The sequence below is a fragment of the Stylophora pistillata genome, chromosome 4, assembly GCF_964205215.1.
Source record: "Stylophora pistillata chromosome 4, jaStyPist1.2, whole genome shotgun sequence".
NCBI lineage: Eukaryota > Metazoa > Cnidaria > Anthozoa > Scleractinia > Pocilloporidae > Stylophora > Stylophora pistillata.
The window spans coordinates 4,495,001-4,521,654 of NC_142522.1; the positions used below are offsets into that span (position 1 = coordinate 4,495,001).

A 26,654-nucleotide genomic window follows, 5' to 3' on the forward strand; every position below is an offset into this window, starting at 1 on the left:
AGGCATCGACAAATCCAAAGATGGCAGCCTACTGAATTCGACTCGCGCAAATCTTTGTCATTGATATGATCAGGGCAGGAGCTTTGAGTTTCAAATTGGAAAAGTGGATCATTTCGTGTTATTTATTCACCTATATACGTCCTCTGAAATTTGCAATAGTGTTATTCTATAGTTATATATCACATGCCAATCAAAGTTTCCACATTTAATTCAGGCCTCCTGCCTTAATGCCTCCATTTCTTGCTTCTTCTCTTCCCTCATTGCCTCAAGTCCTTGCCCCTCAGTTTGTTTCATTTTGAGTTCGTCGAGCGAATCGCCTTCTTGTAAGCTTACTTTGTGCTTTTTAATATGGTTCTCTTCTTCATTGTTTGCTTGCCAGTCTTCCATCCTCTGCACTTCCCAGTTTGCTGTTCTCGATCCTTACTTGCCCGCGGTAAGGATTTCTCTTCAGTTCCTTCTATACAAACTTCTCAACAGCCTTATTTACCCGCACAATAATTTCAGCTAAAGCTCGTCAATTATTTGGTCGCTTTTAAGGAATTTGATACCAAATTATAATTTGACCATCAATTTATAGACAGATAGATATGATATGGATATAGATGGATATGCGCCCGTTTTCAAAAATGCCGCAAATTTGAGAATACATATAAAAAATATATACTTTTTTTCCTCATCAAAAAGAGACACTTTTCGATGTACTTATATTCTTTGATTAAGCGTTTTCTCTTTGCAGTTTCTTTAGATGATGTTGAGCTATGCATGGGGAATTTGTCTTACAAACTGATCGCGTTGTTGTTGATTTTTCTTATCGCCATATTTTCAGGAGGAATTTTGCAGTGATATAGAGGAAAGAGCCCAGCGGATTTGCGGACAGGATGTCAACATCCTCCCTCTTTCAGGCTTCAGGGAGCAAATAGCCAACACCATTCAAGTGCTGGAGAACAGCATCTTTTTCTAATTGATGTAGTCAACTCTTGACTGTGTTTAGAGAAGAAAGACTTTTTTTTAGTAACCTGATAGATCATTACACACGAAAAAGTCTCTAAAGTAGGTATCGTTAGCTCTCTATTTTCTGAGATTCTGTTTCAAATCTCAGTGATTAACGTTCTTATAGAAAAGTAGGCATCTGGCAACCTTAGCTCGAGTATACAATTGGAGGATGAAAACCAACTGACATTGATAGTCTGGAAGGTGCTAGGTACGATTGCAGTGTTTTCTTGTGTAATGGTCTCTTCTTTTTGAAAAAAACAAACAAACAAAAAAATTCAAGGAAAAAAAGGATGGTAAACGAAATAAGATACAAAAAAAAGTGAACATTTTCAAAAAGGAAAACAAATATAAAAAATAGGTCACAAAATTCAAGTAAAAAAAGTGACCGTACTCAGGTACAGTACATCAGAGATGCAAAAACGTTTGTTGCAAAAGGTAACTCCAATTTGCTACACTGTATAAGTAAAAGAGAAAATTATCTCTTGATAATGAAGATTTCTGTATTCCAAAGTTCAGCTATGAAGCGAAAAGCAAAGGAAACTTAAAAAATGCTGAATACAAAGTTACAGAAAGCACATAAAGCATCAGAGAAAAAAGTTGTGGCGGTAAAAAAAAACAGTCTTGTCAGAGAAACAAAAAAGTGTAAATCCAATAAAGTTTTACATTTTCATTCCTTAAACCTATGCCTAGTGGTTTATGTGTCTAACAAGCACACCGTGAAGGGAAAAATGTCCAAACAGGTAATGGGAATTGATTCCAACCGTGTCACATGGAAATATTCTGTTACTGAAAAAGAAGGTACTTTTCGAGTTTGAAACTACAGAGCCGTTAATGGTGCAATGGTCCGAGTTTGAGTCGTAGCCCTGGCATGTGCATGCGTTGTGTCTGAGGAAACTTTCGCCGTGTCCCTCTCCATCCAAGAGTATAAATTAGCAATAGTAAAACGCCATGAAAACCTGGTGAAATGGCGGAGCGTAGCCTAGCGGCGATGAATTGACATCACTGTATGTACATATCCAGGAGAGACGAATTGAGAGAGGAAGGAAAACAGACTTCTTTCGATTCACGGTCGTGCCACACGCACTGGACACATTTCCCCGGAAAGAACTATGCCAAATTATTTTCTAAATAGCGTTGTTTTGATGCTGCTATTTTGCTGGAGCAAAATATACTTCAGTTACTCACTTGCAAGTTTTATTGAAATGAGGCAATGAACAAGTGCCAATTCTTTCCATGTTCCATGAGAGAACAAGGGGTTTGGCCTGCAACGACAGAAATTATACATGTATGGCGAGTTCTTCTGAAGGTAAGTTTCCTGTATCCAGTCCAACGCGATTATACCTTTTTGTTTGAATCGACCAAAGTATAGTTCGGCGATGAAATCAAAATGTTACGCCAGAAGTCATGAAAGTTGGTGAGAAGTGTTTCCGTTGTTTGGTGACTGTTCAAAGGGTCGCGATAAGAAGATTGATATGTCAGAGATGTCTTTAATCTTGATAGGCAGAGGCTGACTAAAATAGAAATGGAATTGTTATAGAGTGCCCGGATGTTTAGAGCAATATATTATCATGCGCACTCTCCAAATTCTTTGTAATCGTGATGGTATCAACAATTGCATCAACAGCAGCGACATCAAAAAACAAAACGTCTTCGCCACCATTCAGTATCATGAAATATCAGTATCCACCTGTTTTCAAAGATTTTATCATCCACCTAGTCCAATCTTTGAACAGTTCAAGTCGTGCAGCATTCAAGTTTTATTGCAAGGGTCTCATTCCAGATTCGATGCTAGATGGCAACATGGCTACTGACGTTGAGTTCTTCGCATTAATCGAGTCCCTTCAGAGATCTAATCATTTGTCTTTCACCAACATGTCACTGCTTAAAGAAATCCTCTCAAGTATTGGTCGTCGTGATTTGCTGCAGGACCTCAAAAAAGTAAAACTGCGGATCTCAATTGGTTTCATTTTAGAAGATTACCTGAAATTCAAATACGTTGATGGTATGAAACCTGCTAAAAATCACACCGATATCGTGGATCTTCTACTTACTACTGAAGTAGAAAATTGCGACCTGATAACGCAAGTGCTTCTACAGTTTAATTCACTTTGTTCTGATCGAAACTTTCTGAAGAAATTTACAGATGTCGCTCGACTTGATTCCCAACTATCGTGGCCGATGGTTACCTCATCTTTGGTGATAATTGGTGAGCTGTATGCTTCCTTCACTCTCCATTCAAAAAGTTTCGAGGAAGGTTCCTATGTGTACTGGTTCTCCAACACCAAGGCAAGCGAGTTGCTGTCAGATTGGATTTTTGTAAACGGGGGTTTGGTGAGTAAACTGAGTCTACATACGCTAAATAAATAAATAGCTCCTTGAAGCGTCGATTTGTACACCACGACGTAAAATGACCTGATCAATCAAAAAATTTTACATTTTCACATATGCAAAGCATAATGGCAGTACTAATTGCGGTGGTTGTGAATAAAAGATTTGACTAGCTTTTCTTTGTGTAACAGATACAAACTGGACCAAAGGAAAACACTGCGTCGATGTTGTGATCATCATTTGAATTCAATGTGCACAAGTTACAATTCACCAAGAATTGATATTGACGATGGAAGACAATAGAGGAAGTTTTAATGAGCGAGTTTCAACTATCATCTTTCGTTCTCTGTTTAATATTTACCCGTTTTCAAGGACGAACATTCGATTACAACGTTCTTTTGTAAAGTCAAACTTTTATTCCGTCATGCTCGAATACACCAATAATTATTTGGGCTTCCCACGCTTCTGGAAGTTGTGTTCGATAATCTTCGCGATTAGAAACTTCCATAACTTGCAACATAACTTAAAAAACGCATGTTAAAAATGCTTCTAAGCGAAACATTTCGTTTTGCGCAAAGATAAACCCCAAATGTTTACAGAGAGTTAATGTGACTTTTGCACCATTCGATGATTCTAAAAGACCGATCAAGCAAATTAAAACTCCACTGATTTATTCATAAACTCTAAATACACGGAGGTCATCTGCATGAATAAAAATTAACCTCTGCGTAAAATGAGAATGAGGTATTCTTGAAAGCCTACAAAGCAGTTAAACTTCTTTCAAAGCAAAACTTTTTGATAGCTTGCTCCTCTCTTTGAGTCAGAAAATTAAATGTTAGAGAACTAAATGTCACTCCAAAACAACATCAATTAATGCTAAAATGTCTTTTCTTTGTTTGCCAGAAAATGTATCGCGAGTTCATCAAAGAAAAACAACGAGCTACCATCAGTGAATCTGTGCCACCTTCCCTCAGAGAATCTTTGAAAGAAAATATTGATCTGCTTGGAATTCGCGTGGGTGAACCATCAAGAAATTAAATTGTTAATGCTGTTGACTTCTTTATCATGTTAAAAAAAACATTTTTGAATTGTTGATATTATCCAGTAACCCCCTCTTGTGGACTGCCACCTTGCCGTGGTGGAGGGGCTTGTGCGTTTCTATGATCCTGAGAACTCAGCCGGCGGAGGCATGTGAGCCTCTGGCAGGTACAACCAAGCCGGACAGATCAACGGGGAGAAACCAGACTAAAAGGCAGTCAAACTTCTCACTCTATACCAAGTTATATCTTTTAAAAAGAACGTCCCTTGTTTTCAATGAAAAAAAGTAAAGAAGATGTAAAATGTGAGATGCTTCTACAAACGCGAAAATATGTGAAAATCAAATGAATGAAAATGATAATAAAGAAGAATCACCTCAATCATATGTTAACGCCTTGAAGTTCCGAACATCATCATGTGATGACCCAATGGTGGTGATAAATCTTTCTACCCTGGTTTCTAAAATATTGCCAAAGAATTTTTAGGAAATGTTTTAATGAATTCTCATGTCCTCGGCCTGAACTCTTTCTTGGAGATATAAGAATGGTTACGGAATCCATGATAGCGAAAAGGAAGTAAAACAGAAAAATGAAGAAAGAAGGGGGAAGGAAAGAAAACAGCCTCAAAAATTCTTAAACAAACTGCAATCATAGCTATGCTAAGTTTTGAGGTATGATTGTTGGTTTTTCTACCCGGAGTTAAGGTAGCTCTAATCTAAAGAAAACGACGAAGGTTGATGGGCTAATTACTAATGAATCTTATGAGGTCTCCGTATTTCTTTTAAAGTCACAACCACATCACGCTTAATTTAAGGGTGTTTAAGATCAGAGGATATAGAATTTCCATATAAGGTCAGAAAGTGATCTCAGCTTGTTATGCAATGTTAGGCATTTCTTTTGTTACTATCAGTAAGTTGCCTAGCAGGGACTGATAGCTAGCTAGCATAGAATAATGCCTAATATGGTATTTCCACGTCAGTTTCTGGTATAAATAAGCCGTCTCATCTCTTTCTTATCAGTCGCCATATTCATCTTCCTCAGGATAAGACCTCTTAAACAAAAATGTCTACATTAATATCACTTATGATTCAAGACTTGAGGCAAACGTGTAAAACCGAACTTGTTGAGATTTGTCGACATTTGACCAAAGATCAGTTCAAAATGCTCTTATTTTATTGCAAAGATAAATTCCAGAGAGTGATTCGAGTAGCTTCTCCATACCAGATGAAACTTTTGGGTGCTTGGAAGAAAAGGAAATCATCTCGGTGTTCAAAGTTAGCTTTCTGATGAAGTTCGCTGATGCGATTGAAAGGAAAGACCTGGTCACCAAGCTTACCAGGTTTGAAATAACTAGAGAGCTGGTTCTTTACGCTTTAAACAGGCAAGGGTTACTAGAAACATCCATGAATTAGTCGTCCACAAGTCTGGGTCATCATTTAGCCGAAATGGTGGATGTAGTGCAAGATCAGTTAATGCACTGGTCCAAGGATTGTTCAGGTCCTTCGTTATGCCCGAAAAAATTGTTTCCAACATTTTGGACGTAATTAACGACGAAGCACTACCTGGCTGAGATACATCCAAAAGCTGGAACAGTCTGGCCTTGTGCGTCGCAACTGCGGCGGAAATTGTCTGGTTGGTCATCAGAGTACGGTGGCCCAGAAGGCTCAACGCAAACAAAAAATATACTGCAGCAAATAAAAAATATACTGCAGCAAATAAAAATATACTGCAGCAAATAAAAAAAATCAGAACGCAAAGAAAAAAAGTACCGCAGCAAATAAAAAAATGTAACGCAAACAAAAAATACTGCAGCAAATAAGATATGCAACGCAACCAAAAAAAAAAAAGAAAACGCAAACAAAAAAATTTGGAACGCAACGCCAAGGAAGACTGGGTAATAGTTCTTAGTTTCCCGCTAAAACAGCATGAACTGAAACTCGTTTTTGGTGATGGACGAAAGCGATCTGCGTAGGATTATAGAAGATTGCTTTCTTCAAGGGTATGAAAATAGAGTTATTATCGATTTTTGAAAGGAGCAGCATGGTACTGTCATAAGTTTAGCAACTTTGAAACGACGGCTAAGAGGATACGGCCTTCGAAGAAGGGGGTCATCTGCTGACGATCAACAGCTGAGGAACTTAATTCAAAGTGAAAGTTCAGGACCCGGGGAACTTCAGGGATATAGATCAGTATGGCATTCATTGCGAATAGAACATCATGTTCATGTTTCAAGACAACGTGTTGCCAACATTTTGAGAGAGTTGAATTCGCAAGGAGTTCAACAAAGAAGACGACGGCGTCTGAAAAGACGAAGATATTCAAGTTGTGGTCCCAATATTTGCTGGCATATCGACGGTATTATACATGAATTGATATAGATTGTAATTCATCTGTAAACAGCCTTGCATAATCCCCGATCATCCTCGAGAGCCTTGGCAGGGTTTTAAGATTAAGGATTGTAGGCATCTTTTGAGCAAGGATTAAGAGTACTGCAGCTTGACGACCATAACAACGATTTCTCTGGAAACAAACAAACTTGAGGGAACAGAGAAAAACTACAAGAGTGACTCAATTGAATGTGATTATATTGGACGAAACGATTTTAAATTCCCTCGGGTTTGTATATATACATATTTTTTTTCTCGTATATTTTTAATTTGGGATGTGCGTATATCTGAGCTTTTAAACTTTCAGTTATTTTGTTATAGAGGACCCCCCCCTCCTTAAAACCACTTGACGTGATGGGAGTGTCCTCTTAAAATATGATTTATCATTATTATTATCTCATTTGTCTCCAGAAAAAATCACTGCTGTGTCAGTGTCACGTCAATGCTTCAGTACTCTATTCACCACGAGTAGAATTGTTGATTATTAATTCAAGTAACATTATGGATAATCAAGACTTCTTCTTCCCTCCTCTAACAGGGCCTTACAAAATTATTATCATATTCCTGATCATCACCATTATATATTGTCATTATCACTAACATTGTAATCATGCATCCCTTTAATCATTATTGATACCATATTTTGTTTGGTTTTGAAGGTTATGATAAGCTTAAACCATTTGGGTTCCCAATACACGGGGCAATAGATGGCTACAGCCGAAAAGTGCTTTGGCTTAAGGTGGCTAAGTCTAATAATAAACCTGAAGTTATTGGTGGTTTTTTTCTTGGTTGTGTCAGAGAATGCTCTGGATGTCCCATTCTTGTAAGAACAGACTGTGGCACAGAAAATGGCACTGTGGCTGCCATCCAATCATATTTTAGGCAGGAAGGCAATGATGAATTTGCTGGTGAAAAATCTCATACATATGGAACATCACCAGCAAATCAAAGAATCGAATGTTGGTGGTCATCTCTAAGACGAGCAAGAACATCTTGGTGGATAGATCATTTCAGTAACATAGTAAACACTGGATTAGTGGACACTAAGCTTAGCAAGGAATGCTTGTGGTTTTGCTATGAAAGGGTACTTCAAGATGAATTGGACAAAGTGAAACATCATCAGAACACTCATCGAATATGCCCATCAAGGCATAGCACAGTGCCTGGCATTCCTAATGTACTTTACCACTTACCTCATCGTTCTGATGGTATGGACTGCAAGGTGACAATTCCAGCTGAAAAGGTAAATGCTATGGAAGTGTATGTACATGATGATGATGATGTTGATGATGACAATGATTCAGCTATATACCAAGAGTATTTTGATTTTGTTCTGCATAATGAGATGCTTCAGTACCCAAACACTCCTGATGAAGCGTTCCCTGTCTTTAAAACCTTATTAATTATTGCTAACAGGTAACTCTGCAAATGAATCCTAGTAGGGAATTATAGATGTACAGCAAAAGGAAATTGTCATGATATAGTTTCAGATTTATGATTAGGTACTTGACCGTATGTTTATGGAACTTAACTTAAGAAAAAATATGACTGCATGACTACAAATAAGCAAGCACATGTATCAAGTAATCAATTTAATTATCAAATACAAAACTGATAATTCTTTATAAACATCAAGGCTTGTTAATTTACAAAAGGATAACATGTACTACATTGTACTATTTTTAAAATTATAAACTTTGTGCAACCCCAACTTAACTGTAACATGTGACATAATTGTCATAGAGTGCAATATATAAACCCATGGAACAGTATTCCCAAAACAAATGTAATCTACAAATGCATGATAAATTTCAACTGTGAAAGAAATTATAGTACTTTAAGTCAAATAGTTATTAATAATAGTTGAAATAAAAATAGAAAAGCTTATAGGACTATAATTATAAGGAATTTCATGAGTATATATTATTTGAGCTCTAACAAAATCATACAATGTCATTATCTGCTTGCATTTAATAGTAGAGTAGTTTTCAGATATACATGAAACTTGTATCAAGTAGTATGTGCATAAGTCAATAACTTCAAAAGGAAACAATTACTTCAGAACATTTACTTCAGAACATTTACTTCAATTTACTTCAGAACTGTCAAACCTATCAAAGGTAACATTTTTAAAACTGCAACTTGATTAGTTTACTAATAGCAAAGTTGCTCCACCTGCTAAAAAGTGTTTATACATTCTGTAAAGTAAAACACATGACTATGATTGTAAACTTTTTTCTAAACAATGCCAAAACCTGGAGAGTTAAGCATGCAAAATATGAAATCTCCTTTAAATGACCCATAACTAGATAACAGATTGTCTGTAGCTGTAATATACAGTACATTAGAGCAAGTGCTAACGTAGAGCTTTTTATTCCCCTCGTGTATGAAAACAATGGAAGGCCTGGGATGTAAACCTAAAGGAGGGACACTCCTACTCCCTGTTAAAAATACTAATATACCTTCAAGAGAAATATTTACTGTAACATAGGAATCAGTACTACTATCATAGACCTCACTCTTAACGAGACCTTGTTCAACATCTTCCAACAATTGGTTCCAATAAAAAAGAATGGTCTTTTGTTTTTCACTTTTGTTGCTTCCTTCAGGAGCTAACTTGACAGTAAATAGGCCATCTATTAATTCTGCAGTTAAAGTACTACTAGAAAATTCAAATATATTCCTTGCCTCAATGGGGTGATTCCTCAGCATATGTAAAACCCCAACTGCGTTTAACCCATCAATAAACTGATTCATTTCACCAAGAGGTGTTAAAGTGTAATGGATAGTGGCGGCTGTTAAAAACTCGGCCTTATTGGAAAAGACTATTGCTTTGGTATAGCCCATATCATGAAATGATTCACTGAAATAAGAGTTAGCTTTCTCTTCAAATAACTTTGGGTCATCTACACTATTTAGTTCTTTCAACTTTCCTTTTACATCTTTATTGGGAATACTGTCAATATTGCTCTTAACATGCTTAACATCACCATGTAAAAGATAGTCCACAACTGGTGGACAGAAAAACTGGGGACCCCACAACCATTAACAATGGCCAAACCACAACATAAACCATACTTGAAGTAATCATTTTGCTGAAGTGCAATTAGATTATGTGCAAAGATTTTACCATTTCCTTCTTCCCCGACAAACAAAGATGAAGAATATAATTCTTTATGGATTAAGGAAAAGAATTCTATTTTGGGCCCTCCCTGGTCAACCCCAGCCTCACCCATAAATTGCACTTTTACATAACTATATTTATTAAGATCTTCCTTCTTTACCCTGTCACATTTCAACTCTATGTCTTGCCGTAAAGAGCTTCTCCTTACTTTGAACCTGAGAAAAATAACAGGACATTACTGGTAGTTTCTAACTAGAAAGTGAGTGTTGTAAGTAAGAAAGGCACTGTTTTGAGGGATTTGAAACAGTAGCTCAACAAACAGGGTACACATGTTTCAACTGAAAGTATGTACATAACTATTTATTTAAAAATAAGCAAAATGACTGCGGTTGCTGTTTATACTGTATTGCAAGAGTGTTCAACCAAGTAAAATTGATTTGCCAAACTAAAATACATGAATAAAATGAGATTCTAATGAGATTCTTAACTTCATGTATTAGTATAGTAGGTGGACCATCGCAGCGAATGAACAATCTAGGAATTGTAATAGAATGTTGAAAGACCTGAAAAAATTTTCAGGCTTCCCATTAATCACCCAGATTGTTTATTCACTGTGACGGTCCACCTAATGTACTAATACACATATCTACCGAAGTTCAGTTCAGACCATTTAATTTCAAACATTAACTTCATTAAACAAAATTTATCAATATAATAGAGCCGTTTTTAAAGTCCTGCACTAGCCCCCACAACAGCCTGCCCCCAAGCCCCCAATCAGTAACTTCCAAAATTGAGAAATTTATCAAATCAAACCTGATGTAGGATTTCTCTTCCAATTCAAGTGCTTTGCATTAACACAGCATTTTAAGATCTTCGGTAAATGTGTTTGTTGTACCAGCTTCAGTCTCCTCAGGAATGTGTATAATCCTTTCATAACTTTCCTCTCCATCTGAATCATCAGAAGCATAGAGTATGTCCCCATACTGTCTGTTAACATACATATAGTCAAGGCCACTGGATGTCTGATAAACTTGGCTTTGGTTTGAACTGCTTGTGTTTGTATTGTTTGCAATGGAGGTGGACGCACTTGAGGTGAAGACTTTCTGGCAGACAGGGCATTTTGCAGTGGAATCACAATTGACTAACCACTCTTTGAGACAAATCTCATGAAAAACATCCCCACAACTATTTGGCTTGGCAGCAATTTCATCGTCAGATATTTCCTCCAAACAAATTGCACAACAAACATTGGGCTCAGTTTTTCTTAAGTTGGATGAATGACCCTGAGAGTGAGAATTCATGAACTCACATTAACTTATAATTTCTGTCAAAAAATCCTCCCCCTGTAAAAAAAAATGCTAACCCTTTGCCCGACCCCCACCCCCACCCCCACCCCCATGTGGGCTTGGTATAGATAAGTGAGTGCATTAGCAAAGTTTTAATTATGATTTTGACGTTTCCTAAATAACTTTTAAATCCCCGCCACAGGACAAAAGAAAAGTATACGAATAAACAGCATCACTAAAAATACTCAATAATCGGCCCCTAAAGCAATAAAATATTTTAGGTAATGAAGTTAACGTCTAAAATGCCCCTACGTTTTTCCCCTAAATATCACCACCTCTTTTTGATTTATATGTAAAACAATATACTTCAACCACTTACTTTAGCTGAGCTATCATAAATGCTCTTCTGTAACTCTTCATCATCACTGGACGTTTCTGGTTCGCTTTCCACGTTCGACATCTTGGGCATTTCGGAAAACAGAAAATCTGATTTTGTACTGATAAACAATGTTATTATCTTGTACTGCCTTCCAACTTCTTCTCTGTATTTCTCCAATACGAAGGGCCCATTAGATCCTGGTATATTGACTATCTCGTGACCGTCGGGGTAAAGAAGAACATACTCTAATCCATCATGCAGGCTTTTGTCGTGACTTGTATGTTTAGTGACTGCTTTCTCCGTCATCTGACTTGCACTTGCATCTGTGGTAGTAGTAATTGGCGATGTCTTCCCTCTACACTTTTTAAGTTCACCATTACAGTATTTCATTACTCCTATATTGACAATAACATCCTTCTTCTTACTAGCAGTAGTCACTTTGGGTTTCTTCCCTTTGGGCTCATACTTTCCTCTTCTTTCTTCTTCTTTCCTTTTTCTAAATTCGGAAAATCCAATGGTAGAAGCCTAAGTAGGAGATGTCGATTTAGAACCGCAACATGGTTTCGGAAAGGCGAACAAGCTAAGGATGGAACGAGTGTTGGCGGGAAACTAAGAAAGAACTATTACCCAGTCTTCCTTGGCGTTGCGTTTCAATTTTTTGTGTTTGCGTTTTCTTTTTTTTTGTTTTGTTTGCGTTGCATTTTTTATTTGTTGCGGAACTTTTTTTTCTTTGCGTTTTGATTTTCTTTTATTTGCTGCAGTATATTTTTTACTTGCGTTGAGTCTTCTGGGCCACCGTATCAGAGACAACTAAGAGCAAGAGAATGTTAGAAAGAATGCATTACAAGTCGCCAAAAAGCTGGCCAGTCATCTATGGTCTAACATGCATAAAATTGAAACCTGGGTGAGTGGAATTTAACGTTCATTCCTCAAATATTCTTTGCTTTTTATTCTCTGTAATTAAACTATTTTTAGTAGCTTACAAACTATAATGTGAAATAGAAAGCTAAACTGGATCCGCTGTTGTCAGTGTGACGAAATGTCAGGTGTTCAATGTCAACCAATCAGCTGTCAACGTAGGCTGAGCACTTCGTCTACATAAGTTTTGTAACTGAATAAATATAATGTTTGCATTGTGTTGCGTTTGCGTTGCCGAATCTTCTCCTGATCTATACAGTCAGCATTCTGTGAAACCAACAGAAAGAGACCTTATAAAAGAAATTTCTATGAGATGATTTGACCAGATAAAATCAAGACTTCTCTCCAACATTGACATAGATTACTTTTAAAAGAAACGTAAACACGCAAGGCATATCTTAGTTTATATGTTAATTTTTAACAGTATAAGAATGAAAAACCATTGAGGAACCTTTTAGGAATATCGCCAATCTCACGATTTCTAGGTTTCTATAACTGATTTTTTGCGTGCACTGAATTTAACGCGTTTTGAAGCTATGGAATGGGATTGCATACAGGGTGACTTGCAAAGACGCGTGCAGGGCTTGTTGGTTTGGTGCCTGATCGAAATCACGAGGGCGAGAAATTTTATTGTCTACTGGCAAAAACATCTGCGTATTTTTAATCATTTGAGGGCTTTCCGGAGCTGGCGCTCGGGTTCATGTTAAGGGCGCCGCCAATAAATTTAATTTCAGTCAGCGTTTAGAGGAAGAGTTAAAAAAAAAACAATATTTTCCGCTTGGCTACGAGCTTCCTCAACAGTTCGTGTTATGAGTTTATAAAACCACCTATTAGGTGGTTTGCAGGTCACGTCATTGCCGCCATGTTGGTGGACGTAAACAATAGATATCTCATAAGCTCCTTTTGTTCGTCCACCTGCATTTGTTCCTTTCACTATTGTTACCTATGTCTCTAGAGTATGGTGGACTCGAGCGTTGAGAGCAGTATTTGGACAATTATCCTTCCTATCGAATTTTCCCAAGACTACTGATTATCATATGTTGCTTTCGTTTTTCTCACCTTAGGAGGAGTTGTGCCAATTTGTCATGAAACGACACCAAGGATATTTTTGCGCACCAGTTCCTGAACCAGTCCCTGACTTTCCATGGCAGTTAACGTTAAGCTTGATTGAAAAGATGAAGGATACCTTCTTTACTGAAAAACGAGGATAAGTATTATCCAGATTAACGTGGTCATTGGTTTAATTTAGGAAATATTGAAGGGACAAACTATCTAAGCAGTCAAGAAGAGTGGATAGAGTGAACTGAAAGAGAGAGGTAGCTTATTCATTTTTCTCGCTTTCTCAAATATTCAGATGTACTGAACTTGAACATAATTTTTTTCAAGGGGTTTACCTATTGGTCTGGGTCTGAGTCTGGGTCTGAGTCTGAGTCTGAGTCTGGGTCTGAGTCTGGTATGCATCTGAGCAGTACAAATTTGCATATGGATAATTTTTATGACTTTATCCCCAGGTTCACTGAGTCGGGAACCTATTTATGCAACAAACAAGGAAGTGTGAAGGTGTAGTCTGATCGTCCGGGTGAGTGTAGCCCTGAGAAGGACTGTTGTCGGTGGTAGTGACTGACGTTTCGACAACCTGTGCGGAAGTCATCATCAGAGTCAAGTGAATGATTGTTGTCAGTAGAATGTTCTTATTCCAGTTCGTGTGAAATGATCGGTTGGTTTTTCCGTGATGTTATTGGCTGTAAGACTCAAGTGACGTAAGTCGGTCGTAATTGGTCTGTTTCGATCTGTCGGTAAAGTTAGGTCGTTCTTTCTCGGTCGTTTGTGATGTTTATGTCGTGAATGAGTCGTTTGTATGGAGCGGGTAGTTGTTGACATCTGTTTAGGGGAGTCTGTTCTAAGTTAGTAAACCAGCTTTCAGAGTCAGTCGTTGAAAATAGTCATACAGTTTACCAGAGAAGTCGAAGAAAATAGACATACAGTTTACCAGAGAAGTCGAAGAAAATGGCAAACTTCCTTTTCTAGACTGCCTGGTAAGCCACAACGACAACTCATTACGGACGACAGTTTACAGGAAACCGACACACACCGACAGATTACTAGACGAGTCATCCTACAACCCTACATCACACAAAGCCACAACTATCAGAACTCTAACACGACGCGCACAACTAGTATGCGACTCGAGAGACAGCTTATCCGACGAGAAGAAATACCTTCACCGTGTTTTTACGAAGAACAACTACAACAAAGACTTCATCCGACGAAACACTCACCGACCCACTACCACTACCGAAACAAACGACACCGCAACCCCTTTGACTACAGCAACCATACCGTACATAAAAGGCATATCTGAAAACATCTCGCGCATCTTACTACCCTTCAATATCCGCGTTGCCCACAAACCCATCACCACACTACGTCAGTTACTAACCAACGTTAAAGACAAAGACGAACCGAGGAACAGACAGGGAACGATTTATAAGATCAATTGTTCCGACTGCCAAGCCTCCTACATCGGTGAGACTGGCAGAAACCTCACAACAAGACTGACTGAACACAGACGGGCGACGAGAAAAGGTGATGTCAGCAATCACATTGCTGAACACCATCGACTTACCAACCACAACATTGACTGGGACTCTGCGCAATGCCTAACCTACAGCACTTACTATTTTCAACGACTGACTCTGGAAAGCTGTTTACTAACTTAGAACAGACTCCCCTAAACAGATGTCAACAACTACCCGCTCCATACAAACGACTCATTCACGACATAAACATCACAAACGACCGAGAAAGAACGACCTAACTTTACCGACAGATCGAAACAGACCAATCACGACCGACTTACGTCACTTGAGTCTTACAGCCAATAACATCTCGGCAAAACCAACCGATCATTTCACACGAACTGGAATAAGAACATTCTACTGACAACAATCATTCACCTGACTCTGATGATGACTTCCGCACAGGTTGTCGAAACGTCAGTCACTACCACCGACAACAGTCCTTCTCAGGACTACACTCACCCGGACGATCAGACTACACCTTCACATGTTACCCCCGGGTTCAAACCATTTACTGCAAACAAGGAAGTGATGTCTTCATTTTGGACACCAGCTTCCTCAAGAACCAGGTAGTAAACTTATTGCAACTTACCTTGCAATATAATCATACCATGCACTCTTGAAAGCTTGACGGCACTCAATGCTTTGAATAAAGCACAAACTGATATATATCTCAGGATTTGTTCCTGAAGAAGATGAATATGGCGGCTCATTTGTGTTACAGTACCGGCTCATGTTAGCGCATTTGAGCACAAGGTAAGTCTTATTTACATGCAATAAACTAGTGCTGGGGTCCAACTCACTACCAATCAGATAAAAAGATCAAAATGACCTCAAAAACCAATAGGGAAAGACCCAAAAGTCATTAAAGAAAAAAACGGTTATGTAGACATTTTTTAGCAGTAGATATAAATCAGGCTTCAGAATTTCGCGAATCAAGCATGCTATATCAGAGGAAGGAATAACTTCGTCGTAATAGATGCTTAACTCTCAAATGATATATAGTTATAGTCTAGTGGGAGTGTAGACTCAATGCTTTTATAAGACTTTAAGCAATTAATGGTAGTACCTCGTTAACGGAATTTTTATAGCTTTTTTGAAGAAGCTAATGCGTTCTCTTTTTTAAAGTCCTTTGTAGAATAAACTTATGTTTGAAGCTTTTGTCTTGTAGATGATTTCAAAGGTAGTCAGGTATTGTTTTGTTTTGTATTTTGGCTTTCGGAAAATTTAGTTGATGCCTTTCGATACTCTGTGTCGCGACGATATTTTGGTGAAAGTTACTCTATCTGACTGAAATACCACAGGCGTCCCAAGCTCACGTCTCGAGGAAAAGCGAAGGATTATTTCATGAAGCGTCACGCGTTGTGTGACGCGGTGTTAAGTTACGCGAGCAACCGTTGGACCATATTTTGTTCCCATATTCTGTTGACCATTTAACAAATGGTAAACACCACAGCGTACACTATTGAGTTATGGATGCACGCGGGAGGTTGCTAAGCACGAAAGAAGCGTAAGAGTCGCTCGAGGCGATAGCCGAGAGCGACTCTAGCTTCTTGAGTGCTTAGCAAACCTCCCAAGTGCATCCATAACTCAATAGTGTACGCTGTGGTGTTTACCATTTGTTTTATAACATAACATTGATACATTGTAGCTAAAGAGTTCTCTTTTATTTAACAAATCTTACGCGACCAGAAAAAACAAGCAAGCGCGGAAAAATAGTCTTTGCATTTGCTCACGTCAGCAGCGTACACCCATGGGCAAATGGGGGACGCTAAATTGACCAATCAGAGCGCGCGCTTTACTTTGGTTATGTTATAAATTCTGTTCCTTATAATGCATTCAAATTCTCAACGGTTGCTCGCGTAACTTAACACCACGTGACGCTTTCATGAAATTATCCCTCGCTTTTCCTCGAGTCTTGAGCTTGGGACGCCTGTGGAAATACCAGCAAATAAAAGTTTCTAAGCCCGTAGAATATTTTTTGCGATCGCATCAAATCATCATGTCACATTTTGCCGGCCCGCTCTAGACGTCTCAGTGACACTTGTAGGAACATAAGGAATTATAGGACTGGAGTAGATTCTGTAATTCGCAGCAGTATTTCTGAATTGGGCATTCCACGCAGTTCAGGATGGAGTAATGTCGTCCATAATCTCCTGATCCTCCAAACCTGTTCGTTGGAGGCAAAGGTTGATCTTGGTGCTCTTATATGCAATGTCTACAGTGGCGCTGAGTTGATTGATTTTATTATTGTCTCGAGGCAAGGTCCTGGGCTTATTATCACTCTCATCATTATCATGTTATCATCATTACCACATCCGGCGGACGACACCGTTAGGCGCAGTTATCTTTTAAGCTGCGAAAACAGGTTTCTTAGGGTACCTTACACAATGCATCTAGCGGTTAAAGATCACATCACTGAAGGATTCAGCGCTCGAAGGAGAGTAGTTTTTGTATAATGTACACTGACGTGTCCACAACGATAATTTTGTCATCATCATCATCATCATCATCAATATTACTATCATTATCATTGTTATTATTTGGTGTTATGTTTTGTATATTGTTATGTTTTGTTTCCTGAGAAATTTTTCGCATAGATTTTCGTTTGAAGTTTCTACCCTGGTCACATAAGCCGTTGACGGAGAAACTGGAATTTACTACTTTCGTCTCTGTGGCCCTTGGGACGTTCCTCATTACACTTGCTGCCACTGATGTCTTAGTATCAGACCATTTCCAGAGGAGCCCATCCATTGTGCTTTGGTTCTGCAGTATTTGCTCAATTTAAGCAAATCGGTTTCTGCATCAGTCACTCTTTCCATGCATTCAAGTGGCTGCATGATCTAGCAGGCGTCGGTTCTCCAGCAAGCCACCCCATATGGTAGCCGTCAAAGAAAACTGGGTCTGGTTTTGCGTCCTCGCCCTTCAAGCACTGAAAGGAACCGCTCAAGGCAGAGTATCTCAAAACTTTAATGGAAAGAACTGATATCGACGATTTCGCATTATTGTCTAATCTAGAATTGTTTCATTGAGACATTACAGCTTTCTTAGATTTTCGCAGTTGTTCCCTGCTCGAGTAGAATAAGAAAGTTTTAACTATCGGTTCATTATCATTTTCATCGAAAAGGGTAATTATCAGTTAAGGTAGGCGCATTCAGTAGAAATTGCAATTTTGAGATTCAGTATTGTACTGCGGCAATGCCAAAATCATGAAGGAATTCTTCATTGCTTTCTTAAGATCAGCTAGTATGCCTTTAGACCAATTTCTGCCTCTGAAATACTTTGTTTTAGTAAATAAGCTTCGGTTAATGCTCTTGCAAGGATTACATTTTTATATACTGGCATTAATTTACCTGCGTAAGTGATGTTACTGTGTAGGAAACCCTAAATCGCCAAGAGAAGCACCACTGCCTTGGTCGGGGGTACGCGTTCCCCACTTTTCTCCAGCTGCTGCATGGTTTTTAAGGGTTTTCGTGTCCGGCTTTGGTGCATTTGTCCTTTTTTTTTGAGCGCAGTTGATATCTGTACATACGCAGAAGCTAGATAAAAAGCACCCTTTATTTCATCGAAAAAAAGGAATAAAAAATTTAAAGAGTTTAGAGTGTGAAACACAACCTACAATTATGTAAATATGTCAAAAAAAAACATTGTAAATAGCAATAAAAAAAGAGTTTATTTGAATATTTTCTGTTAAAGCTTGAGTTTCTAAGTAGCAGCGGAATACCGAACAAATGCAGCGACCAGGCGCAGCAATACATTGATTAAAGCACGAGCGCTTCTATTCCTATAAGCTCCCTAGTTGCTCTTGGGTAAAGAAGCTCACTTATCATCTGATAATCATATTTTTACTGAAAATTTATAACGATTAGGTATACTAGAATTTTCAGTTAATCCTTTGATGAATTCTCGAGTTCTTGAATACGACTCTTGCTTGGAATGTTAAAAAATGTCATTAGAAAGGGATGAAGGTAAATGGAAGGAAATAATAGAATCGTAGGACCTAAACCAGAAAAACATGATCATGTTATGAACCGGCTTGGTCACTTAGACCAAATAGCCTTGATTTCATTCTTTCAGAATTATCCACCTCATGAGCTAACTCCCCTTGCCCCTCCCCGCTAAAATCTTTTTGATTCCTATGACATCTGGGTCGGGTTTTTCAAAGCTGGGTTAAGATAACCTAGGGTTAGTGTGAAATTTAATTTCAGATCTGAATGCTTTAAAACAAAAATTCAGTTGAACTGTTTTGTCCAAAATTTGATGGTTGGTTTCTCCTAAAAGATTAGTGAAAATTTTGCTTAAAGAGCTGTTGGATAGAGAAATGAAGAGCCTGGATTAAAATTTAACCCAGGGTTAGTGCCAATCGGCGTTTGAACAACTAGGCCCTGAGGTTTATTTATTATTACCTTGTTTTGTAACTTACAAAATTTTCCCTCCGCGTGGCTTTTCCAACATCATAGTGGGCGTGGTCTATCAGTACTCTGACACCGACGACGCAGCAATGAAGGATTATCTGATATCGTCACTCGTGTCCTTGGAGGCAACCTGCCCCAACTGTGCCTTTATCTTGGCTGGTGGCTTCAATTGAACTTTCCTTCCTATAATCCAGTCAGCGGTGAAATCGTTTAACCTGAAACCAACTGTCAAATTTCCAACTAGAGGTGATAGGACTCTGGACCAGATTTTCACCAACTTACATGACTAATCATCGGTCCCTCCCCGCCTACCTCCCTTTGAACTGTCTGACCACGTGACTATTAACATAGGTTCTGGGACGGGTGACGCCTCGAAGCCAAAGAGCAAGGTCGAGAGACAAGCGCCCTAGCAAAGTCAATAGTGTTGGGCGATTTTCGATGGGAATCCCCTGGTCGAGTTTGCTGACGTCTGATAAGTCATGTGAAGGAAAGCTGTCGCTGCTGAATGAAGTTATCAACTACAGTTTGGACACAATTATCCCTGTGCGCTCCATTAAAATCCACGAGACGGATCGTACCTGGGTGTCAACGCAGCTTAAGCAGCTCCTTACCCGTCGCCAAAAGGCCTTTGCTTTTGGAAATCAGCCCCTATTCAAGATCCTTAGGAATAAAGTTAACAGCGAGCGCAAGCGTTGTGGTAAGGTGTATTAAGAAAGTAAGGTTAAGGACTTGCAAGGTTCCAAACGACGCTACTGGTGGAGAGGGGTTAAGCAGCTTTGTGGGTCTGCTAGAACAGCAGGGCGTGGCTTGACTTCTATTCTTCACCCCAAGCTCATGTACAACGAGTTTACTCTTGCGAACAAAATAAACAGGGCATTCGCCAGCGTCATGGAAGATTATTCGCCCTTAACTGACTGTGTGCGCGTGGATATGGACGACGATCAGCCTATTTCAGTCAATAAACACTCGGTGGCGCTCAAACTTCATGAAATCAGCAGCGCGCGTGCCGGTGGGCCGGAAGATCTCCCGAACTGGGTATTAAAGTGCATATGACAAGTTTTTTTTTTCGACAGATTCTAGTTGCTTATATCGTCTTTAATATACTTGAGGAATTTGGGAGCAATCCGGTAAATATAAGTACTGAATTTTTTCATTTGAATCGCTGTCACCGCTTGAATTTTTTTTACCGCCACTTCGCTCGGCCAGACCACCAAATAACTAACCTCGTGACGTCACATTGTGTGTAACACTACAGCAATGGCGGACTCTAGTCGAAAGCGTAAAGGAGGGAAAAGATGGAATATGCAGATATTCTGGCAGCGACAAAAGCAGAAACCCTTAAAACCTCTTTCTCTGAAAGAAAAGTTCCCGGGCTTGGAAGATTGCTGAAGTTCCACCTCTCTCCCCAAGGCACCTACAGTCAACGACATCAATGAAGACCTAAGACCCATTTCATTGACATCCACCTTGTCTAAGGTTGCGGAGGGCTCTGTTATCGATAAGCAATTGCAACCAGTACTGTTATTAGCCATCGATCCCGCACAATTTGGATTTATTCCAGGCTTATCTACCGCGTTCGCTCTAATCTTCATGTTCCATCATTGGCTACACGCTACTGATGGCACCGGCTCAACTGTAAGGACTACAATATTAGACTTTAGAAAGCTTTCGACCTCGTTGACCACCATATATTGGTCGGTAAGCTTCTGAGTCTTAGCGTGAAACCTACAGTTGCGAACTGGGTGATCGATTTTCTAAGGAGCAGACAGTAGAGGGTGAAACGAAATGGAGTGTTATCTGATTGGTTAGATGTTCCTGCTGGAGTGCCCCAGGGAACCCGTTTGGGTCCATGGCTATTTCTGGCGATGGTAAACGATCTCCGTATCCCAGAAGGGTTCCACATGTGGAAATTCACCAATGACACAACGGCCTCTGAGGTCGTTCCCGCTTCCAAGCACAGCTTCACTTCAGCAAGCGGCTGATTACATCCACGATTGGTCTCAGGAAATTCATCTACAGCTAAATCCAACCAAGTGCAAGGAGATCCGCATGTGCTTCAAGCGCACTCCCCCTTGCTTCTGTCAGGTGTGAATAGAAGGGGTCGAGTTCCAAATGGTATCTTCGGTAAAGTTCTTGGCTTTATCATAAGCAGTGACCTCAACTGGTCTACACATATCGACTCAATCACGACTAAGGCTGCCAGGAGACTTTACCTCCTAAGAAAACTAAAGCGGCGGGTATTGCTCACAATGATCTTGTTAGATTTTATTGTAGCGTTATTGGATCAGTCCCAGAATATGCATGTCAGGTCTTTCATTGTAAGCTACCATTGTGCCTCTCGGATGAAATTGAACGCATTCAGCGTCGTGCGTTACGCATAATCTTTCCAGGTTGTAATTATATTGAAGGTCTATCTAAAGTTGGCCTACCAACCCTATACGATAGGAGGCGCACATTATGTAAAGATCTATTCAATAAAATTTTGCACATGACAGTCACAAACTCAGCCATCTACTCCCAACACGATCCCAGCAGATGTACAACCTTAGATCTGGTCGCCTTTTACCTCACCCGTGTGCAAGACTAACAGATTTAGAGACAGTTTTGTTATTAGCCACTGTATCTAATGTATATCTATGTTTTTTTTTTAATATTCGTCTTATTGTATTGTACGTATTCACGTAATTCAGTCATTTGACTGCAAAGTGTTTTTAATAATAAACGATAAACACAGGAGTAAAATCCATGTCTTAGTCAATATTGTAAAGTTATTTGAACTAAGTGAGGGGAACTGAGAACGAGCTTTATAGAGGAAGAGAATACCTAGGAGTGCCTAATAAGGCATTGTTACGTCAGTTTCTGAATAAATAGGGTGCTAATGTCATTTTTTAGCCGCCATACTTATCTTTTACAGACCTAGAACTAGCTCCAGAACAAGATCTTTATTACCAATGTTAGAGGATCTAAAGCTTTGTTACCGAATCGTACTCGTCAAACTTTCTCAAAATCTCACTGAAGAGGAGATAAAAGAACTCTTATTTTACTCTAAGGACTCTATTCCGAAACGTTTGTCGAGTATTCACCCCACAGGCGTTCAAATTTTTGATCGCTTGGAAGACGCAGATGTAATTTCGTGGGAGAATCTCAACTTCGTAACGAAGTTTAGCCGAGAAGTAAACAGGCAAGATCTCGTCAAACAGCTGACTTCCTTTGAGATAACCAGAGAACTGGTGATGTACGCCTTGAAAAGGCAAGGTTCCCAGCCGTCTATGACATCATCGACCGAAAGCGTAGGACTACATCTGGCGGAAATGCTAGATACTTTGCAAGATCGACTTGATTTTCCAACCCAAGGATTGATCGAGTCCCTCCTTGAATCCCGAAAAAATGTCGTTCGTGTTTTGGAAATGGTCTTTCGTAGGGCTTTGCCTAGTGCAGATGAGACCAAGCCGAACGCGGTAGCCATTCTCGTCGCCATTGCAGCCGAAATTGTCTTGCTTGTGCTTGATGAAAACCAACAAGAGAATCGAAAGGAGTTGGCGATGGACGTCGCCATCGAGCTGGCCAATTACTTATTTTTTAAGGTGGCCAAAGTTGGTGGCTGGGTGAGTGGAATTTCATGTTCAGTGTTATTCGCTGTTTTTGTCTTTGTTAGTAAATAATTTAAGTAACATGTAGGCATACAAGCGAAATCGAAAGTGGAACTGAATCCGCTAATAATAACTTTTATGAAATCAAACCGAGTTTTGAGGAGACATTTAACTAATGTGGTTGGATGGAATGAACGTCTGCTATCTCGCAGCACTAACTAAAAAGAAACATACAAAATCGTTATTCATCGATTATTTTTCATTAATAGTTCGGGCGATTTCCACTGGGCAATGTTTATAATTATGCGAGAGTCGTTTCAGACCGTCCTTAAAAAACGGGAGTCGCACGGATTTCCGTTTTGAAAGCCTTAAAAAAAATTTGGGATTTCTTTGTGCTTCGTGGCGAGAAGCGAGACTTCTTATCTACGCCGATTTTCATTCGCTTTGAAGTTTTGAGGGACCAGTGATTCATGAAAGCGTAAGAGAATTTTGGCTTGTTCGCTCGATTGATGAAATCATGATAGCGAGCAATTTGTTATCGTATACTCTGAGATATCTAACTGTTTTACTGTTTTCTTAACGTTGTCCGTAACTGGCACTCATGTTCCAAGTAGGAACACCTGACCATATTTCATTTTTTGTGAGAATTTAATCTCTGAAACAACATTGAAACAATATGATGTTATCTTTAGCCGCCAGGCGACCGGAAGCCCAGCAGTCGGCGTTACGAGGTCGCCAAACAAAGTAGGTCGAACTCGAGCAATGCGAACTGAACTCGGGGCTACAACTATACTTCATGAATTCTTCAAGGCAAAAGAGAAACATAAATTGCTGTCATTTTCTCATTTTAGAAAAACTTCTGCCTATATGTTGAAGAACGTCATAGCGTTCACTTCTCCAAGCCTGTCGTTGAATCAGCACCTGACTTTTCCTGGCAGTTGGCGTTGACCGACCTGGTAGGCAAGATGAAGGAACGTTTCTTCAATATATAGATCGTCATAACCGATAAGCTTTCTAAGACGGAGGCTACCCCCCTCAACCCTCCTTACCCCTCATCCCTACCCCTTTCCCCCCTCCCCCCTTCCTCACCCCCTTCCCCTCCCCTCTTATGGACTGCCACCTTGCCGTGGTAGAGGGGCTTGTGCGTTTCTATGATCCTGAGAACTCAGCCGGCGGAGGCATGTCAGCCTCCAGTAGGTACAACCAAGCCGGACAGATCAACGGGGAGAAACCAGACTAAAAGGCAGTCAACTTTCAAGTTCTACATTTACTTCTTTGGAGAAAACTTCGTTCCTCGTGCTTGTCACATTAGCGTCTTACATAAAAGTGGAACGTAATACAAACTGTTAGATTTTCATCCGAAACAAATATCTGACTGTTTTTAAGAAAAATATATGAAAAATGTGAAAATGTAAAATACACTCGCAAAGGTGTAAAAGAGAATAATATTGAATGCTAAATACATTTTTCTGGTGTACTTCGCTTGAGCTTCTCCATCTTTTTTACGTGCTTCTACAAAGGGCCAAGACAGATGAACTGTTAGATTTTTTAGCAGTTAGATATATCGTAGTGTTTTATACAAAATGTGAAAATATAAAATACACTCAAACGCACGCGAGAGAGAAGAATAAATTGAAGTTGAGAATTGATAAAACGAGGACCTCTCCATATTGTTGACTGCAACGAAACTTTTCCAGCTTGTTTCCATGCTGTTAAATCCAGGCCGCTCCTCGAAACGGCTTTTCATGAATACGGTACATACTGATTCATCGTGTTTTATCTGCCAGTGCAACCGCGACTGGGGTGCCCTGGCTGTCCCTCAGCCCGCGGGTACGTAAACCTCATTTTATTTGATTTATTCTGACCGCTTAAACGCCCATAGGGAATTGAGGTTTAACGTTGAGAAAAATGGAAAGTGAGGATCAAGAACAGTCTGGCCTGCGAGAAGGCTCTCCTTGCCGCTTCAAATCCGTTTTTGGCATTAGATTCTTACAATTGATCTGCAGTTAAGATATAAAAAGAGCGTGCCAGTCATCAGCAACTTCTTCGTTACTGTTGGATGCTAAGGGATGTTGTGCAAAACGCAAATTGTTACGTTTTTTCCGCAAAGAGAGGAGAAACCAACTTTCCTTCACGAATCGTGGAAATATTACCCGAAGGGGGGCATTATAGGAGGCGAGAGCTGCAAAGGAAAACGAGGAGGACTGGGGAGGGGTTGAAAGATTCCACTCAGTTCTCTTTTCGTTAACTCTCCCTCTCCGTCCCCCTTTACCTTTCGACCAAGACACTGACTAAGACGACAATGAGAATGACAAGACACTAATCAGTTTTGGTCGTATCCGTTTTCTTTATTTTAAAGCGCTGAACAATACTATATTTTTATGACGACTCTCGGCAAAATTTGTCAGTCTAGTCATTCGCCAAACTTCATCTAATTGTAATTTAAAGCAAGTAAATAAGTTGGCAATGCACACATGTGTAAGACTTTTTATGGGTGGAAAAAACCTCAGATCACGTTAAAACGGATTGCTCACTGCTATTTTACTTCATAAATGCCTCATATCGCTCAAACATAACATAGTTGTTACATATGTATTTCATGTACTAGTAGATCAAAATTACTACGTAGATTGAACATGCTGAATTGATTGTAGAAGGTATCATGATCATAGAAGTAGTAATCGTTGTATTAGTAAGGCAGTAATACTGTTTTAGTGGCAACAGATCAAGAAGTGATGGTATTGTCAGTAGTAAAATAGAGGTGGTTATATTGTAGTACTAATAGTGTAGTGTAGAAGTAATGATACTGAAGTGGCAAAAGCAATGATTATAGTATCGTAGAAGAAATGATTATGAAATAACTGTTTTAGCAATAACATCGTACTTGTAATAGTAATAATAATAAATACTTTTGTAATAGTAATAATCATAATGTTGTAACAGTAATAACAATAATGATGTTGTAAAAGTAATAGTTGTAATACTGTTAACAGAAGCTGTTACTTTTCAAGAATGATTATCAGTCTCCGAGAAAGACACTGGAGTTTCCTCTGGATTTCCTACCCGAGAGAAATATGGCTTTTCTGAGCTGTTGAACCACTTTTGCTACCTCTTGCGAAGACAAGTTACGATTGGTATCCATATTTTCTTGAACTAAACAGTGTACTCCCTTGACATGATTTTTAAAATCTTCCTAGAAATTAAAATAGAATATAAAATAAAATATGAAATGAACTTCTGTTCGCAGAGAAACATGCAGTATCTCGGTAAAGATATTGGATACGCCCAAAGGACCATGGATTCTCAGAATCTGGATAAGAAAAGGCTGTAACTTTTTTTGCTTGATTTAAGATTGCCTTGTGTCTCTTGACAGCCAGGCTTATGGGATGACTACTGATCAGTTTTATTGTGAATTTATGAGTTCTATCACTGAAGAGTGCCGCATTAAATACAAAAAGCCAAAGAACACCGAGCATTGCTTCATGCAGGCCATAAAACTGGCCGTGGTGTAAAAAAAAAAACCTCTTGTTGAGATTTTTAAATGAGCATTTATAGGAATCCATTCATATTTTTATAGTGGAATTACTCAACATGAAGACCATGATGTGTCTGAGAGCT

The 26,654-nt window shown here is 39.2% G+C and overlaps 4 protein-coding genes across 16 annotated transcripts in view; all 4 read left to right on the top strand.

Moving 5' to 3' along the window:
• The window catches only part of LOC111327074 (uncharacterized), a 29,636-nt gene extending 27,964 nt beyond the window's left edge, over positions 1–1,672 (top strand). For all 10 annotated transcript variants that reach the window (XM_088756351.1, XM_088756346.1, XM_088756355.1 and 7 more), the window contains one exon: positions 827–1,672. The gene's annotated coding sequence lies outside the window, so the exon portion shown is untranslated. The remainder of the gene's footprint in view (positions 1–826) is intronic.
• Positions 1,673–2,546: 874 nt separating this feature from the next.
• On the top strand, positions 2,547–4,744 carry LOC111327064 (uncharacterized). 2 transcript variants are annotated; one of them, XM_022931162.2, is made up of 2 exons: positions 2,547–3,324; positions 3,513–4,744. In XM_022931162.2, the coding sequence occupies exons 1-2, from the start codon at positions 2,593–2,595 to the stop codon at positions 3,552–3,554; spliced, it is 774 nt and encodes a 257-aa protein (XP_022786897.1). In that variant the 5' UTR covers positions 2,547–2,592; the 3' UTR covers positions 3,555–4,744. The 2 variants fall into 2 exon arrangements, with proteins under 2 accessions (XP_022786897.1, XP_022786896.1); XM_022931161.2 differs by having other exon boundaries at positions 2,561–3,324; positions 4,225–4,744.
• A 389-nt stretch (positions 4,745–5,133) lies between these two features.
• On the top strand, positions 5,134–18,712 carry LOC111327021 (uncharacterized). 3 transcript variants are annotated; one of them, XM_088756362.1, is made up of 5 exons: positions 5,134–6,713; positions 7,544–7,988; positions 13,517–13,663; positions 13,964–13,993; positions 15,549–18,712. In XM_088756362.1, exons 1-3 carry the CDS (start codon positions 6,550–6,552, stop codon positions 13,661–13,663), a joined length of 756 nt encoding a protein of 251 aa, XP_088612488.1. In that variant the 5' UTR covers positions 5,134–6,549; the 3' UTR covers positions 13,964–13,993; positions 15,549–18,712. The 3 variants fall into 3 exon arrangements, 2 of the variants coding, with proteins under 2 accessions (XP_088612488.1, XP_022786841.2); XR_002694486.2 differs by lacking the exons at positions 13,964–13,993; positions 15,549–18,712 and adding an exon at positions 12,296–12,438 and having other exon boundaries at positions 13,517–13,655; XM_022931106.2 differs by lacking the exons at positions 13,517–13,663; positions 13,964–13,993; positions 15,549–18,712 and having other exon boundaries at positions 7,544–9,512.
• A 3,534-nt stretch (positions 18,713–22,246) lies between these two features.
• Positions 22,247–24,690, top strand: LOC148732077 (uncharacterized). Its single transcript, XM_088756361.1, has 2 exons — positions 22,247–23,051; positions 23,888–24,690. The coding sequence occupies exons 1-2, from the start codon at positions 22,398–22,400 to the stop codon at positions 24,026–24,028; spliced, it is 795 nt and encodes a 264-aa protein (XP_088612487.1). The 5' UTR covers positions 22,247–22,397; the 3' UTR covers positions 24,029–24,690.
• Positions 24,691–26,654: the final 1,964 nt, after the last annotated feature.